This window comes from Megascapheus bottae, chromosome 5 (assembly GCF_031878675.1).
Source record: "Megascapheus bottae isolate mThoBot1 chromosome 5, mThoBot2.hap1, whole genome shotgun sequence".
NCBI classification, from domain to species: Eukaryota; Metazoa; Chordata; class Mammalia; order Rodentia; family Geomyidae; genus Megascapheus; species Megascapheus bottae.
In genome coordinates, this window is record NC_143513.1 from 36,105,540 (window position 1) to 36,122,484 (window position 16,945).

General features: G+C 33.8%; 1 protein-coding gene across 1 annotated transcript in view; it reads left to right on the forward strand.

Annotated features, from left to right (window-relative positions):
* Positions 1–16,945, forward strand: part of Sema3c (semaphorin 3C) — a 144,404-nt gene that overhangs the window by 75,565 nt on the left and 51,894 nt on the right. The window contains exons 3-8 of the mRNA XM_090332899.1: positions 781–941; positions 2,066–2,128; positions 6,678–6,797; positions 11,859–11,949; positions 15,015–15,134; positions 16,554–16,696. Coding sequence (XP_090189025.1) covers positions 781–941; positions 2,066–2,128; positions 6,678–6,797; positions 11,859–11,949; positions 15,015–15,134; positions 16,554–16,696 — 698 coding nt within the window. The remainder of the gene's footprint in view (positions 1–780; positions 942–2,065; positions 2,129–6,677; positions 6,798–11,858; positions 11,950–15,014; positions 15,135–16,553; positions 16,697–16,945) is intronic.

Here is a 16,945-nt window from a genome sequence, read left to right on the forward strand (position 1 = left end):
TCACATTTGAAACAAGATATATGTCCTTTGTCTTGCTGGGACTGTCTTATATCACTGAACCTAATTTCTACTAGTCCATCTGTGGGGTTTTATTTTCCTTTTTTTCATTTTTTCTTGTCAAATGATATAGTATCATCTGGATGAAGAAAATTCCAATCTTTAAGTCAGGGCAATATCACCCCTTCCTTCACTGTCCCCCATTTTTTCCTCCTGCAGTCCCTGCTCCCTTCCAAGACAAAAAAAAGCACCCAATAATAAACCACAAACAAACAAAAACATCTTTCCATTTCCTGAAATTTGTTTTGATAAGTAGTATTTTAGATGCTCAAAGAAGTTAAGTTTTGGGTTCCTCTTCTGATTATATGCTCCTTTACCATTTCTGTCTGTGTGCAAGTACGTAGAACTCTGTACACTTTATCATGTCCAGTGTGGTTTAGATCTAGCTTCTATATATGAGAGAAAATGAGCCATTTTTCTCTCTGATGTTGGCTTATCTCACTTAACATGATTTGTTCTAGGTCCATCTAACTTTCTGCAAAGAACAGAATTTTATTTTTTTTCTATGGTATGGGCAAATTCCATTGTGTACTCGTGCTTTACTTCTTGGATTCACTCATCTGTTGTAGGCTTCTGGGGACTGTTTCCATAGTTCGGCTATCTTGAGTAGTGTAGCAATGAATACTGATGTACGTGGATATTTACCATATACTGCCTTGTCACCTCTTGGGTAGATGCTCAAGAGACACATTCTGTTTTCATGTGTGCTGTTCTCTATTTCAGAACTACAAGAAACCAAGACATCTGAACATTTCAGCCTATCCCACCACCCTTTAGACTACAGGATATTACTAATGGATGAAGATCAGGACCGGATATATGTGGGCAGCAAGGATCACATCCTTTCCTTGAATATTAATAATATCAGTCAAGAACCTTTGAGTGTAAGTTTTTCATTTTCACGAAGACAGTGTTGAATCTAAGTGCTTTAAGAACTTTAGATACAATGAAGATAATGTGAATTTCACTACAATAGAATAGAAAACACCTGTCACACATACACACATTCATACTAAAATAGATCTTATTTCGAAACTGGAATTATACCAACTTTAATTCTTCCCTGTAGTCCTATAGATTTTAACATTCAAAAACCTAGAGCTTAATTAGTAAATAATTCTTGCTCATTTATATAAAGTAAAATAGAACATCAGAAAATGGTCAGATTAATGAGACTTTTTAATTTACATATAATCCACACAGCATTTCAAATGCTTTACTTTTTTTTATCATACTGCCACTCAACAAGGAAGTAAACTTGAGCTTTATTGGGGTAAAAAAATAAAAGATGAGCTGGTGTGGTGGCTCACACCTGTAATCCTAGTTACGCCGGAGGCTGAGATCTGAGAATCGAGGTTCAAAACCTGCCTGGGCACTAAAAACTGTGAGAATCTTATCTCCAATTAACTACTTGAAAAGTGGAAGTGGTGCTATGGCTCAAGGGGTAGGGTGGTAGCCTTGAGCTGAAGAGCTCAAGGGCAGCTCCCTGGGCCCAGAGTTCAAGCCCCATGATCAGGGGAAAAAGAAAAAAAGAAAGAAAGAAAGAAAAGATGATTGGTTGCCAGGTACCAGTGGCTTATAGTTGTAATTCTAGGTACTAAGAAAGTTGAGATCTGAGCCAGAACACAAAGGAAAGTCTGTGAGACATTATTAAGTTTAAATGACATCATAAACATAAATTCATAATAGGAATTTAAGAGGCATAGTGTGAGTCAAAATGAAAGAAATATGCATATTTTTGCACATTTATATTAATAAAGACTATGTAATATACAATCTTAAACAGCACTGTGTTATTGAAAGGATCTTGGTAAAGAAATAACTGAAGGATTAAGAGACAAATAATATAATAACAGTATAATATTAACTGACTGTGGGAATGTGAATTTTCAAGTAGAAATACAGAAATACAAATTACCTTAAAAATATCTAGCAAAAAGAAAATGAAGAAGACTGAGTTGTCACATATCTGAGTGAGTTTAAAAAACTTTGTTTCCTTTCTGAACAGGTTTTCTGGCCAGCATCTACAATCAAAGTTGACGAGTGCAAAATGGCTGGCAAAGATCCCACAGTGAGTACTTTTAAGACAAATAGGAATATGTAAATGTTTGGTTTTTAGGTTCATGACTTTCAGTACATCCAAGAGAGAGACAAAGAGTGTTGGTGTTTGAAGACCTTGGCTGAATATATGTTAAAAATGTAAATGTGAAGAGATTGGAATTCTCATACCATCTGTAATTTTGGATTTCTGACTGAGTAGAAATTTCCTGTCTTACTTTCATTATTTCGGGCAGACACTTTTGTGATGGATTTCAGTAATAAACTCTGTTCCAAGAGGATCCAGCCTACAGAAATCTCAGCAGGCTGCTGAAATAATGATAATGCAAGTGGCTGGAGCAGCTCCCAGATACCATGCAGGCCTTTCCAAAGATTCTCTGTGACAAACTGGTGGTAGTGGGCACATTCCTGAGATATAAATCAACACTGTTGAATGGTACCTTTGTTGATTAAAAGTAACCACAAAACCACAATCAGAACAGATAGAAGTTTCAATAAATACTCAATGCAACACTCGAATGACTTACATTTCTTTAAATGGGATTCAATATAGAGTCAGGTAACAAATCTGTATTGGTTCTATGAACAACATGCTGACATTAACACATATTTATTCTTGAATTTAAAAAAAAAAGAAATTTATGGAGCTGGTGTTCACTGTGAACAGTATTTGAGACTAGAGTATTTATCATATTTTGAAAAGTATTATGGGACCAAATATTAAACTTACTCTTTCAAATAATATTGTGAGGGGTTTCCTTTATTTTCTTATTCTTTCCATTTTATTCATGGTAAGCATTAGTCACTAATAATAAATTATGTTTGAATACCTTTTGAGTAGCTTGTATAGCATTAGTTATTAGAGGCACACTCTAGGCAAAGTGTGACATAGCTTTAGCTTTAATTAACTCACCACTTGGAAAAGTCAACATCTCATATGAACATGAAAATGCATGCTAATTAGGCACCAGGGTGGCCTATATGATGACTGAGTAAAACAATCTAGTAAATTTGCACACATTTAATAAGATTTAAGATCATAACAGACAGTGCTCTGAAAACAGAGCCAAAAAAATATTGACTTAAAGACTTATTTTTTCAGGAAAGGCAAGGAGTGCTTCTGAACATGAAGTCTGTAGACAATGTTGTACGATTCATTATGCTAGGACAGGCCTATTCTTTATAAGATAAAATTGGTATTTGATTCAGTCTAAAGATAATTACTAGGGTAAAAGTTCCAAGAAGTCAAACTCAATGTAGAACCACAGAACACTCTGGAATTAGGAACTCTGACTACCACTTGCATATCACTTGAGAAGTCTTGGTAGGAGCAATTACTGAAAATGACCGGGTCGTAGGTCTCACATTTTGGATATTTAGAAGAAGGCAGAACATGTTGGCAGACGCTTGCCAACATGTGTACACTAACTAAGGAATTTCTTGGCCCACTGTCTAGAGGAGGGAAAATCCAGAAAAAAAAATAGAAGTCTATTAAGACGTTACAAATGATCTTTCCAAGGAATTAATTGTAGAATGAGGTATTATATTGCAGAGAATGTTTTGTTCCCTGAAGCAGTTGTTTCAATAATTGAGCATGAATTAAAATATTTGTTTGATTCTCTAAAGAAAAAGATCCACATCTGATCTTGTGTTGCTTTTGCCATATAATATCCTGTGGCAATGTAACTGAGTTTATAATTTGTTCAAAAAGATGTTCATTTCTCATCCATAGATACTGCTATAGGAAATCTATGAAGACTATACATACCTTTGTGTATTTCATTTCTTTTTCAAGAATCTTAGCTGAATCAGCTGATCTCTTATTCCCTTTGGCAAAAAAGAACCACAGCATTGCTTTGTGTTTATTAAAAAATTATCTGACAAAATCTTCAGCACATGCTTGCATATTCTCATAGTTTTGTCATGCTATAATATCACTTATGAGTATCTTTAACTTTCTCTATATGGCCAGTTGCTATACATGTTGAAATAACTAGAGGAAGGCATTGCTGCTAGGATTCAGCTGGACAGGTTTTATTTGTCCATAAAACACTAGTATCTTTTACCAGCATTTAGAATTTGAGGCAGGCGGGAGTTTAGACTAGTGGTAGAGTGCTTGCCTACCATGCCTGAAGCCCTGGGTTTGATTCCTTGATACTACATATACAGAAAAAGCCAGACGTGATTCTGTGGCTCAAGTGGTAGAGTGCTGGCCTTGAGAAAGACCAAGAGAAGTGCCCAGGTCCTGAGTTCAAGCCCCAGTAATACACATATATACATATAATATATGTATATATTATATGGTCATGAATATACAGATATATTATATATTATTTATTATACATATATATATTCATTTGTTTATTTGAAATACAGAAGGAGAAAATCAAGATGATTGGGAGGGGGCTGAAGGAGGGAAGATAGGAGAAAACCATGGGAAAGGATATCAATGTTCAAGAAGTAATGTACCCAACTATCTGACAATTATAAACTGTAACCTCCCTATATATCACCCCAATGATAAAATACAATTTAAAATTTTAAAATAAAAACATATGTATACAGAGCCAAATACATATTTTAAGCTAAATGATAAAAGCAGTAAAATCATATGTAATTATGTGCATAGCTTTCTGTCTCAGAGCATTCCAAGTACTCTTATAAATTCTTTGAATAAAATTTGTACAAGACCTTGTGGGGGAGGTGGGAATGACTAATTGTTCTAAGTAAGTGATACAGAGGAATCGAACCCAGGGCTTCGTGCATGCTAGACAAGCATTCTACCACTAGTCTACACTCCCGCCTGCCTCAAATTCTAAATGCTGGTAAAAGATGCTAGGTCTGAACACCACTCTTCTGGTTCTGAGATCTGAGTGTTTATATCTGCTATCTATTCTTGACAGCACTGTACTGCCCACCTGAATATTCAAGCATAATGACAGCCCTGCTCCTGTGGCCTCTCCAGGAGCTAGCATTAACAAATAATAGCTTTCATTCCACAGCAGTCCTCTAACCCTTTGAGACATTATTCCCCAAGCAAATCCTACACTTTCACACCTTTGCTTTTTGTTCTTGTTATTTTCTGTTGAAATGTGCTTTTCTTATGCTTTTTCCTGTAAAAAAAAATCTGTAGCTCATTCTGCAAGATCCAGCTGAAATGTAAATGTAACTCAAATGACATTTCCTCTTCTTTCCTTCTGTAGTGTACTAAAAATGTGTAGTTCCTATTCTAGCATCTGTCATCGCTACACCTATTATGTCATTTCCTTAGGAGGGGTTAATGCACTAGCTATTTCAGGTTTCTAGCCAGTATTGAACAGTGTCTTGCATAGCATAAGTTGAGTAAGTTTTTGCTGGATGGAGTTGACATGGTAGTCTAGGTCAGAAGTGAGGTGCATAGAAATGTACAGCGGAAAGGCAGAACACCTACAAAATGACATCCAATGATGAACTCCACTGATTTCTGCCATACATGAAGGATGAGTTGAAAGATACATGTGAGCATCAGATAGTGTGGTACTCTATTAAAATTTCTCTGGGAAAGCTGGTCAGTAGAAGTCAACCATTGTCCAGATGCAAGTTCAGTTACTTATTAAGTCCAGAGCACTTCATTTAATCTCTCTGGTACTCAATTTCCTCATCAATAAATGGGATACTAATACTTAAGCTAAAGAATTTTTGTGAGGGTTAAGACCAATTACATCTAAGGATTAAAGGCTTTGTACATATTAACAATTGTTGCAGCAGCTATAAAAGATTTATAAAAGGCTGAGTGCTGTGGCTCATGCCCATAAGCCTTGCTACTTAGGAAGCTGAAATCTGAGGATCACAATTCAAAGCCAGCCTGCATAGGAAAGTCCAAAAAACTCATGTCTTCAACTAACCACCATAAAATGGGAAGTGGAGCTATAACTCAAACTGTTAGAGCAGTAGCCTTGAGGAAAAAAAGCTCAGTTAGAGTGCTCAGACCCTTGATTCAAGCCCCACAACCAAATAAAATAGTTAATAATTTTTATAGAATCCACAACGAGTTCCTCAGCCAATGATAAATTTTAAGTGGATAAAGGACAGGGTTCAATGTTAAATATAGTATTGGTTTGATAGATTTTACCTCTATGATCTCAGACATGTTAAATGAAATAATTGTTAAGGTTTATTTTTGTAAAAGGTACTAGCTTCTTCTAAAAACTTGAATGAATTTATATAAAGTAGTTAAGTACCACATAAGTGTTCAAAACCAGCAGTAACAGGGTGAAAATTGGACTTCTAGAAGACAAAACACAAAATATGTAAAATGATTATTTTTATGTCTAACCAATAGTAAATCCTTGAAAATAGAGCTGTGGTAAGCAGAAAGGTAGAAAAAGAGATTGGTATAAAATCGGGATTCAGATGAAGAGTAACTGTTAATTTTCACTTAAGGTTCCAGTAATTCATGAAGGTAATTGTCTACAAGGCCCAAGATGAAGAAAACATACCTGTTACTAAAAAAATTCAGATTGATATAGTTAGCATAAAAGGCGATCAAGATCATCATCAAAGTATTTCTTTTTGACTTCCAGCATGGCTGTGGGAATTTCGTCCGAGTGATTCAGACCTTCAATCGTACTCACCTGTATGTGTGTGGGAGTGGAGCATACAGTCCAGTCTGTACTTACCTGAACAGAGGAAGGAGATCAGAGGTACATGGGACAATTTCACCGTCTTAGATTTAGTGTTCGCATCAGAGAGTTTTTAAATGGTATTTGATAGTAAATAGGGGGAAACATGTCTTTTAAATATAGTCATGATTTTTAATACATAATGTATTTTATTAATATCTGTTAAAGAAGTTCAGGTACACTGTCCTTTTGCCATATGGGATAATGGAAAATACAAAACCCGGCAATTTTAACATTGTTTTGGATCTAAAGCACTGAAACTATTCTAAATTCTAGAAATATTGTGCAATAAACCTGGTCTCGTAACTCTATTTTAAGTGATTTTTATTTATCTTAGAACTTGGACAAAGCTTTTTGAAACATATTTGTAAGCTATATCTAAGTCAAACTGCTGAATGTTTTTGCTTTAAAGAACTTTATGCATTAGTGAATCACACTATCATGGAAAACTAACAGGACTCTATATTAGGCTGTTCTCACTTCGCCCTTCCAACAGTTGAAATGAAATTGGATAGTGCTGTGTTTGCTAAAGCTTAGTCAATTACATAGCTAATGCATAGCCAAATATAAGACCGGTTGAACTTCAACCATGGCGGTTAGGGTTGCACTTATTATCCAGTCCACAACTATTGACTAAGGAAAGTACACATTAAAACTAGTGTTTACATTCATTCTTTTAGGCAAACACATTGTCTTACTTAATATAATTACTTAAAACTGAATTTCAAACTCTTTATTTGATTTACTATGAAACTTCACTTTAGAAAATCCTTTAATTCAATTTTAGAGGCTAGAATTGTGAAAAAGTTTAAATATTGTTAAATTTTAAGTGTTTATTTACTTTTAATAAGGATCAACCTAAAATAATACACATATAATTAAACCATGTCTTTTTCTATATTCCTTTTAATTAAATTACTTTTGCGTCCATATAAACCAAGACATTCCCAAATGGGGTTCACTATACTGTTAAAATATGAACATGCTTCAAGGGAAAGTTATGTTGGTTGGGAGAAGACAGTTATCTGCATGGTCATTAGAGCCACATGCCTGTGATCAATTTGTTAAATAAACTCCTGCCTCAGACGTCTGCAGTCTGTCAGACACTCGGCTGAAGTCTGGGTACTTACTGTGCAGGCCAACAATAGCATCACAATTTTCAGAGCACAAATTTCAAATAAAATGATTTTCCCATGCACAAATTTCTCCTTCTGCTCTTCAAACCTTAATTAGAAAGTCTGTCCAAGAAATAATCTCCTTTGGAAAAACCAGCGTGGAGTCAATTTTAATAACTTTGCTAAATATGAAGTATATTATTCTCACTTAGGAAGATATATTCAAAGGGATAGGTATTTTCGTTAATTTAGTCTCTTAAATCATATGTGAGTATGTTACAAAACTAAGTATGAAAGGCTTAAGATATTCAAATGGTGTATGTTTTTATTTGGCATTGTATATTCTAAAAGTTTTTTGCTGAAGTACAATTTTATATATCTGAAATGTATACATTACAATGGATTTGTAGACCTTCATGGTTGTCTAAAACATTGTGTCTATTTCTTTCTTACCTAGAGGTTAAAGGGTCCACTAACAGAAAATGGCCACATGATGAAAAATTCTGTTTCATCACTAACATTTAATTTTGAGATGACCAATGAATAATACAACTAACACTTAAGTCCCTATTAAGTGATGGCATTATTTCCCCCACACACATAGCATTATTTTGCATATATAAAACCAAACTGAAAGTGATCTAGTTGATGTTGGCAAGGTTACTAATTATTTGGTTTGATATCTGAGACATTATCCTTTTATCTATCTTCATAGAAATCCATATTTCTAAGAAATTATCTATGAATCTGCTTTTAGTTAAAGCACCATATTGTTTCATAATACCCTACAATGCCTTCTTAATTTCCTAAGTAGGGTTTGGCACATTCCCTGAGCACATCAACGCCTGTCCAAAGAGTCTATATACTCCTTGTTACATGAGAACCTCACTGTGATTCTTTTCTTGTTCACTCTCTTTACTCCTTCTTGTATTACTGTTAAAACATAAAGCAACACGAGTAAAATATGACTTCAAAGTAATGATTAAAACATGACGAAAATAAAACTTTATGTAATCTTGGTACAAATCCTTGAAATATTACAACATCGCTTCTGTGATTGGTTTTACTGTTACTATAAAATCTATTTCAATAATATAATGCCATTTAAGTCCCCAACTCTTTCACTATTCAAGCAAATAACTTTCATTTTGACTCCTATAAGAGTACCATAGGTGACTAAGAATCTCACTAGAACCCACGTTATTCCTTTGCTGAGTTAAGTAAATTAATCGTTTAAGTAAATTAATGTTTTTTTCATTTTAGTATCTTTCTGTTGCTTTTCTCCTGTTTCATAAGGAGATAATTGTGTATTTTAATTATCAATAACATTTTTAATTGATAACCTCCATCACTGTGTTGGATCTTTATTTATTTCCAATGCATTTACCTTTATTTTTTTTTCATCTTGAAAGTAGATTTATGCAAGCAGGCTTATCCTTATAATCCCTGCCTTTGATGAAAAAGGAAGAGGATCACAACTTCAAATTTAGCCTGTAGTGAGACCCTACCTGAAGGAAAAAAAAAGATGTTTCCTTTTCTTAAAACAACTGTCTTGGTTCTATAAGCCTTTCCAATTATATTTCTTAGATTAATGAAATTTGTTTCGAGCTTTCATGATCCTCTTCACCATGTTTTTATTAGACATTTCTAATATAACTCTCACTACCAGAGAATAGCTATTGATGAATAACTAAGATTCCTCAAAGACTACACTGACTCTCTGTTGGTATTCCTTTTCAAGCAAATTTATAACATGAAATGTTTTTGGTAATAACTTCTAATGTTCAAAGTAATTATTGATACTTATGATTGTGGAAGATTAGGTTCTGAAATTGTTTCTAATTATTTTTACCATCTGCTCTCTTTATGGTCCTATGTTTTCATTAATTCAATCCATAATTACTATTTATGTATTGAGAATCAAGGTAAAATAATCAAGTCAGAACTTGTAGAATACATTAAATATACTGTTTTTTTTTAAATCTCTTGTGCTACAGTACATCTATGTAGGAATAAGAATAGCATCATCGACTTTCTAGTTTGGTGGCTTTTAGCTACATAGCTTTCAAGTAATCATGAGTCTCAATGAATTCATTGAAAAAATTCTTACAATAAGAGATTTTCAATCTTAGAAGACTAAAATTTTTAAAGTACTTTTATTCTCTATTGCCTCTGAGATTCATTCTCATACATGAAACTTCAGGTAACAAAAATGAACTCATTTTGTTTTCTTCAAGAAGTTGAAACAGCAGAATAATCATTGAAATAAAATCTTGCACTACAGTTTAGAATTGATTGTCAATATCTGTTGATTATCATCATTTTTTTCTCCATTTTCTGTTATTCCTGCTGTACAGAACTACTGAACTTATAGCAGATAATATCATTATTGTCTAATCTATTTATCTATATATGCATATCTATATACACTGTTCCTAAACTTCCTAAAGCTCAAGATATAATAAAGCTTAAGAATAGCGTGTATGGGGCCGGGAGTTTGGCCTAGTGGTAGAGTGCTTGCCTAGCATGCACGAAGACCTGGGTTTGATTCCTTGGTATCACATACTTAGAAAAAGCCAGAAGTGGTGCTGAGGCTCAAGTGGTAGAGTTCTAGCCTTGAGAAAAATCCAAGGACAGTCCTCAGGCCCTGAGCTTAAGCCCAGGACTGGCAAAAAAAAAAAATAGCGTGTGTGTTTTAAACCATCTGTATGTTTGAAGAGAAGGCCAGTAAGTTGGGCTGACCAGAACCATTAATGTTCCTGGCTCAGCATCTTTTGTGTTGGGATCACAGATGTGTGCCAGCTTGATGGCTTTGAAATAATTTATATTCTTTAATTTCTATTTGCAAACATTAATGAGTCTATTTCTTCTGGAAAATTTTCAAAGCCTTATCCAAACAATTAAAATCTTCCATCATCTGATAAACCTATAAAATGATCATTGTTTTCTTTCAATTTTTTTATTAAAACTTTGAGAAAAGTTACTAACTATAAGAAAGGTGTATAGCTATGTTGACAAGACTTCTTTCTTTGATGACATGCTGAACATGAAATCGATGTCTACAAATCTTTGCTCTTCTCTATCTCATTTATCTTTTACTTTTTCTCCCAAGCAATGGATACCATGCATCACTCACTCTCTTTATTATCCATCTTCCTTGTAAGATTGTAAATTATGTGATGATTTAGGTTATTTTTTAATGTGTGCTAGTTCTAGGGCTTAGGTGCTGTCCCTGAGCTTTTTTGCTCAAGTATAGTACTCTATTATTTAAGCCACAGCTCCATGTCTGGCTTTTTAGCACTTAAAGAGCCATATGAGTCTCACAGACTTTCCTACCCTGTATGGTTTTGAACACATATTTCAGCCTCCTGAGTAACTAGGATTACATGTGTGAGCCCCTGGCATCCAGGAATAAAGACTTTTGTTGCTGTTTGCATTTTCCTTCCTGTAACCCCAGTGACTAGTCAAACATCTGGTACATGGTCTATTATCTTTTGTTGAATAACTATACTAACAAGGTAGTGACATGTTTTACTCTAAATTATTTCTCAATATTATACATAGCAAAATTATATGGCAAATGTTTATAAATACATTATTTTCTAAATATTTTATTACTTATAAATTATTTCTCAGTGGAATTTTTTTCTTTCTTTAACATATTTAGATTGTATTTAGAGTGAGCTGTGATTGTGGTGATGTTGATTTCAGGAGAGCTCTTGCTTGGATCTGCTCTGTAGGGAGTATAATAGGATGATAACTAGCTCTGCTGAGGTTCCTAGTTATTAACAAATGGATTCTTCTTACAAAACAAGTCATTCTTAACATCACAAATTGGGAAGACATATGCAACCACATAGAAAGTGAATTGTTTTTGATCATGCTTTGTTTTTAACCAAATAGCAATTGTGCACTTTATTACTCATATACTAAATTGTTGTCACATGATATTTTATCTATAATAAAGGACCAAGTTTTCATGATTGACTCCAAGTGTGAATCTGGAAAAGGACGATGCTCTTTCAATCCCAATGTGAACACTGTGTCTGTGATGATCAGTAAGTAGGATGAAAATAAATCAATACAACAGGGCTTTTATATAAGCATTTTGAAATTATTTCATTGGTGTACTTGATTATTCTTCTGAAATTATGTCCATAGTTGTTGTGATTATCTCACTTAACTGTATTATTGGATTTGTCATATCCACTCCAAGGCTATGAGTGACATAAATCAGTCGGCTTAGCATGCTGGCATCTAATTAATGTCAATAATCATTCAGAATCAGAACAATTCACAACATCACAATATTGTTTCAACATCTAATCCATTAATCAAGTCGAGTGTTACTTGGGGAGCAACAAAGAAATCAAATGTTATCTTTTTTAAAAACTAGCCTTTCTACTCAGTGAAAGTATATTTGACGTTAGCATTACAATACATTTAGAAATATAACACATTTAGCTTTGCTTAAATCCTACAAAGAAATTCTCAAAAACTTCTAAAAATGTTTTCCAAAGTAACATTTCATTAAATATTCTTATTCATAAAACAGAAAGCAGAGGGGCCAGGAGTTTGGCCTAGTGGTAGAGTGCCTGCCTAGCATGCATGAAGACCCAGGTTCCATTCCTTGATACCACATACAAAGAAAAAGGCTGGAAGTGGTGCTGTGGCTCAAGTGGCAGAGTGCTAACCTTGAGAAAAGCCCAAGAACAGTGCTCAGGCCCTGAGCTCAAGCCCAGGACTGGCAAAAAAAACAAAAACCCAGAAAGCAGAAAATTACCAATCTAATACTAGAAACATTGAGAATTCAAGACAGACACTGAAGCCAATTAATCATACCAGCTTATGTAATTTTTAAGATATAAGAGTGTATATGATGGGTTCCAGGAGCCTAGTCTAGTGGTAGAGTGCTCACCTAGCATGCACGAAGAGCCCTGGGTTTGATTCCTAGTTAACGCATACTCAGAAAAAGCCAGAAGTAGAGCTGTGGATCAAGTGTTAGAGCACTAGCCGTGAGCAAAATGTATCCAAGGACAGTGCCTAGGCCCCAGGACTGGCAAAAAAAAAAAATACAGCAGGAGTATATAATCCCGGTATGTACTTCTTCATATCCTTTTCTTTCTTTTTTTCTTCTTGAGAATAGTTTCTTCTTGATATAGTTCTGATTAGGTAGTTATTACAAAAGAAAATAGTGCCTACTAATAATACTTGTATGAATTTATTAATCAAATCTCTGGATAGATAGATAGATAGATAGACAAATATCCATAGACGTTTACATGGAATTGTTAAAAACAAAATGCTTTCATGTACATTTTTATCTCCCCACAATCTATTTTGATGGTTTTGGGGCCAATTCTGATTAGGAGACAAGGGTAATGAAATGCCTCACACTTAGACTTGCCCCTTGGTGGACCAATACATAAACCTGGTGAGCACATTCCCGATGCATTCCATTCTTCAGTCTGTTCTTGTACAACTTGTATGGCTTATTTCTAAATTGTGAGATAAGTCCATTTGTTTAAATGTTACAGTACTGACCACAGTCTGGAGGGAACCAGAGTCATCATTGTAGAATATCAGAGAGCGCAGTTCCAGGCAGCTCAGTTTACCAGACTTGAGAAAACTGGATCTTGTTAAAATAGTATTCAGCTTCTCAAGGGTCACATGACTTCTTACTAATTCCATGATTACAACTTCTTACTGTGATTACACATATGTATTTTTAAGACAGATAAAGTTTTTAAGATTATTTATATATGGCTTCAATAATTTAATCTGCCTTGGGGATGAATTTTTTAAATTTTTAAACGTATTTTCTTTTTAATCTGTTATATATATATATATATATATATATATAGAGAGAGAGAGAGAGAGAGAGAGAGAGAGAGAGAGAGAGTCTGAGTAATGTATAGAGGGGTTACAGTTACTTTTGCCAGGTAGTAGGTGCATTACTTCTCATACATTGATACCTCTTCTCATGCTTTTGTCCCCAATTTCTTCCCCCACCCCCTCCCAATCAAAAAGAAACAGATTTTTAACTTCATCATCATTGGGGGATTTGAGAACTTAGAAAAAGGAAAATAAGGGATTAGAAGAGGTTATTTTTCACATCATTAAACATGGCTGAGCTGAGCCACTATCGATGGCCAGAATCTAAGCTTTGCAGATGACTGCTGTGATGGAGAGTTTCACTTCCAGACAAAGACTGACCACTAACAGAACCAAAAAGCTCTGAGCAAACATCTGTTGGTTTTCCCCTCATGTTTTCTTTCTTGTCCTTGTATGCCTATTTTTTTTTTTTTTTGCAAGTTCTGGGCTTGAGCTCAGGGCCTGAGCACTGTCCTTGGACTTTCTCAAGGCTAGAACTCTACCACCTCTTCCTTTTCTTTTTTTCTTTCTTTTTTTTTTTTAATGTATGTGGTATGGAGGAATTGAACCCGAGTCTTCGTGCATGCTAGACAAGCCCTCTACCACTAGGCCAAACTCCTGGCCCCGTATTCCTATTTTTTAACTTAATCATAACTGATAAAGTAAACTATTTTTCTATTAATCCTAGCCACTCTTTAAAGTTTAAAAGTTATTTACAATGTTTAAAATTCTTATCACTAGTAACATTTTAATGATTAGATTATACCGTCCATGTCACCAAAAAATAATAATGATAAAACTATTATATTAATTGTATTTCACAAAAACCTTAGGAATATAACATGCTATGAAAGCTTTTGAGGTTATATTTCATGTCCCACATGTAAAGATGAGAATATTATATATCATGGTGCTTAAAGCACTTAGCCCCAACTCTAAGTTGTATGTATAGCCAAGATTAGAAAGCAAGTTTTCTGATTCTTGGTGTGTTGTTTAAATTCATTTAAAAAAGCAATTATGTTATTTTTCTGTTAAAGATCTATCATTACTGACATACTATGTTGAAACAAGTAATCATATAGGCAATGATAGGACTAAATTAACATATGTCCTTTGTGTCAGTTTGGTAGACAATGAAAGCATCCAATCCATTTGAGATGATCAGACTTACTGATTTATGAAACTTTCTGAAGAGCAAAATAGCATTTAAAATTGAACTCTCTACTAGCATTTTCTCACTTTTTCATAGATGAAGAGCTTTTCTCGGGGATGTACATAGATTTCATGGGCACAGATGCTGCTATTTTTCGAAGTTTAACCAAGAGGAATGCAGTCAGAACTGATCAGCACAATTCTAAATGGCTAAGTGGTAAGAAACTACTACTTGCATTTTTCTGAAGTATGGTGTAATAACATTTTATAATTTCATAACAAAATCTAGAAAAAATAGCTTATAAGTAAAAATTCAATCCAATATATGAGTAATAATAATAATTCTGTACTGTCTGATTAAAACAATGAGGACAAAAGAATGAAATGTCTGAGTCATAGTCTAAGTCCTTATTTTATTAACCATCATGCAATTGTCATAGATATACTTGAAAATAACAGCAATATTCCAAACATCTTTTCCAGGCATTTAATGGGAATATCTTGCAATTAAATATGCTTCTTACTCTGTTTACTGTTTGAATGTTTAATAATGCTAAACTTAAAAGCTATCCTAAATTTGTTATGTAGTATGAGTATATTTTTGTAATGATTCAGTATACTAACTGCATTGTATTTAAAGTTTTATTTGTTTTATATTTAGATTCCAAACTTGCAAAACTGATATAAGAACTTTTCCAAAATTTGATTGATATTTAACAGAAGTCATATAGAAGATAACTTTATGATCACTGTTTTTCAGTTATCATGGATTCGTAGATATTACATGAAATAGCTATTTTTTAAAAACAAAAAGGTCCTTATTTGATTTTAATCCAGTACTACAATCACTTGTTCTTCTTGATGGTAGAAGAAACCACCAAGGGCTTTCACTTCATCCTGAGAAAAATTTCAAGCTGACTCTACATTTGACTATTCACTTAACATAGCACAGCTAATCATGAATCACAAGAGTAAAGTGTTCTACTTCACTGATAAGGCACCACACAAGAAAAGCACTGATTGTCCATTTGCTTCAAATTATTCTTTCTGTACATCTAGAAATAAGCTGTTCTAAAATGTTGTTTTATTCTTGAAACAAAAAACCCTGTATTTCAAATGACAGCATTTATTTTCCTTGAGAAGTTTCCCCTTCATTTCATTTTTCTGTTTTTTAAGAAAAAAAAATGTGTGTTGTGTGTGTTTCAGACTTTGGACTTCCAACTTCTGATTCTACTTCAGTGAATTTGTGTTTATGTGCACTAGATTGTAAACCACACTTTGAAAAGCAAACATTCTTTCAATAAAACGACCATCAAACTCCATGGGAAATAGCTGGGAGAAACTTTTCAACTTTTTAAACCTTACCAAATTCACAGAGAACTTTTGCATTTACAGCATTCCCAAAACACTGTACAGACATTACAAACAGTCACATTTGCCCTATATTTTGTGGTCTTTGACACTCTAAATTTGAAGTGTTGAATTGAATACTGTTACTGTTCTTTTGAAATTTTGCCTATGGACATAGAATTCCTCTTCTATACTAAACACGGGTAGGTACGAATCTGATCTATTTAGAAGAAAAGTACTTGGATTTTCGTCATGACTAGATATAATCTTTATGATTTTTTTCCAGAACCAATGTTTGTGGATGCGCATGTCATCCCAGATGGCACTGACCCAAATGATGCTAAGATATACTTCTTCTTCAAAGAAAAGTTAACTGACAATAACAGGAGTACAAAACAGATTCATTCCATGATTGCTCGAATATGTCCTGTAAGTATCTGCATGCTAATTTGAAGAAATGTTATATATTATATATATATATGTCATTCCAATAGTTGATCTTATGCTTTTATTATCTATAGTTAAAAATAAATAAGACACTGACAGAAGTAACTTTGTCTAATGTGTTTGCATGAGTCATGTGAGATCATTTTGTACTATTTTTAATTTTTAATTTTATTTTTTATTGTCAGGGTAATGTATAGAGGGGTTACAGTTACTTTCACTAGATAGTAGGTA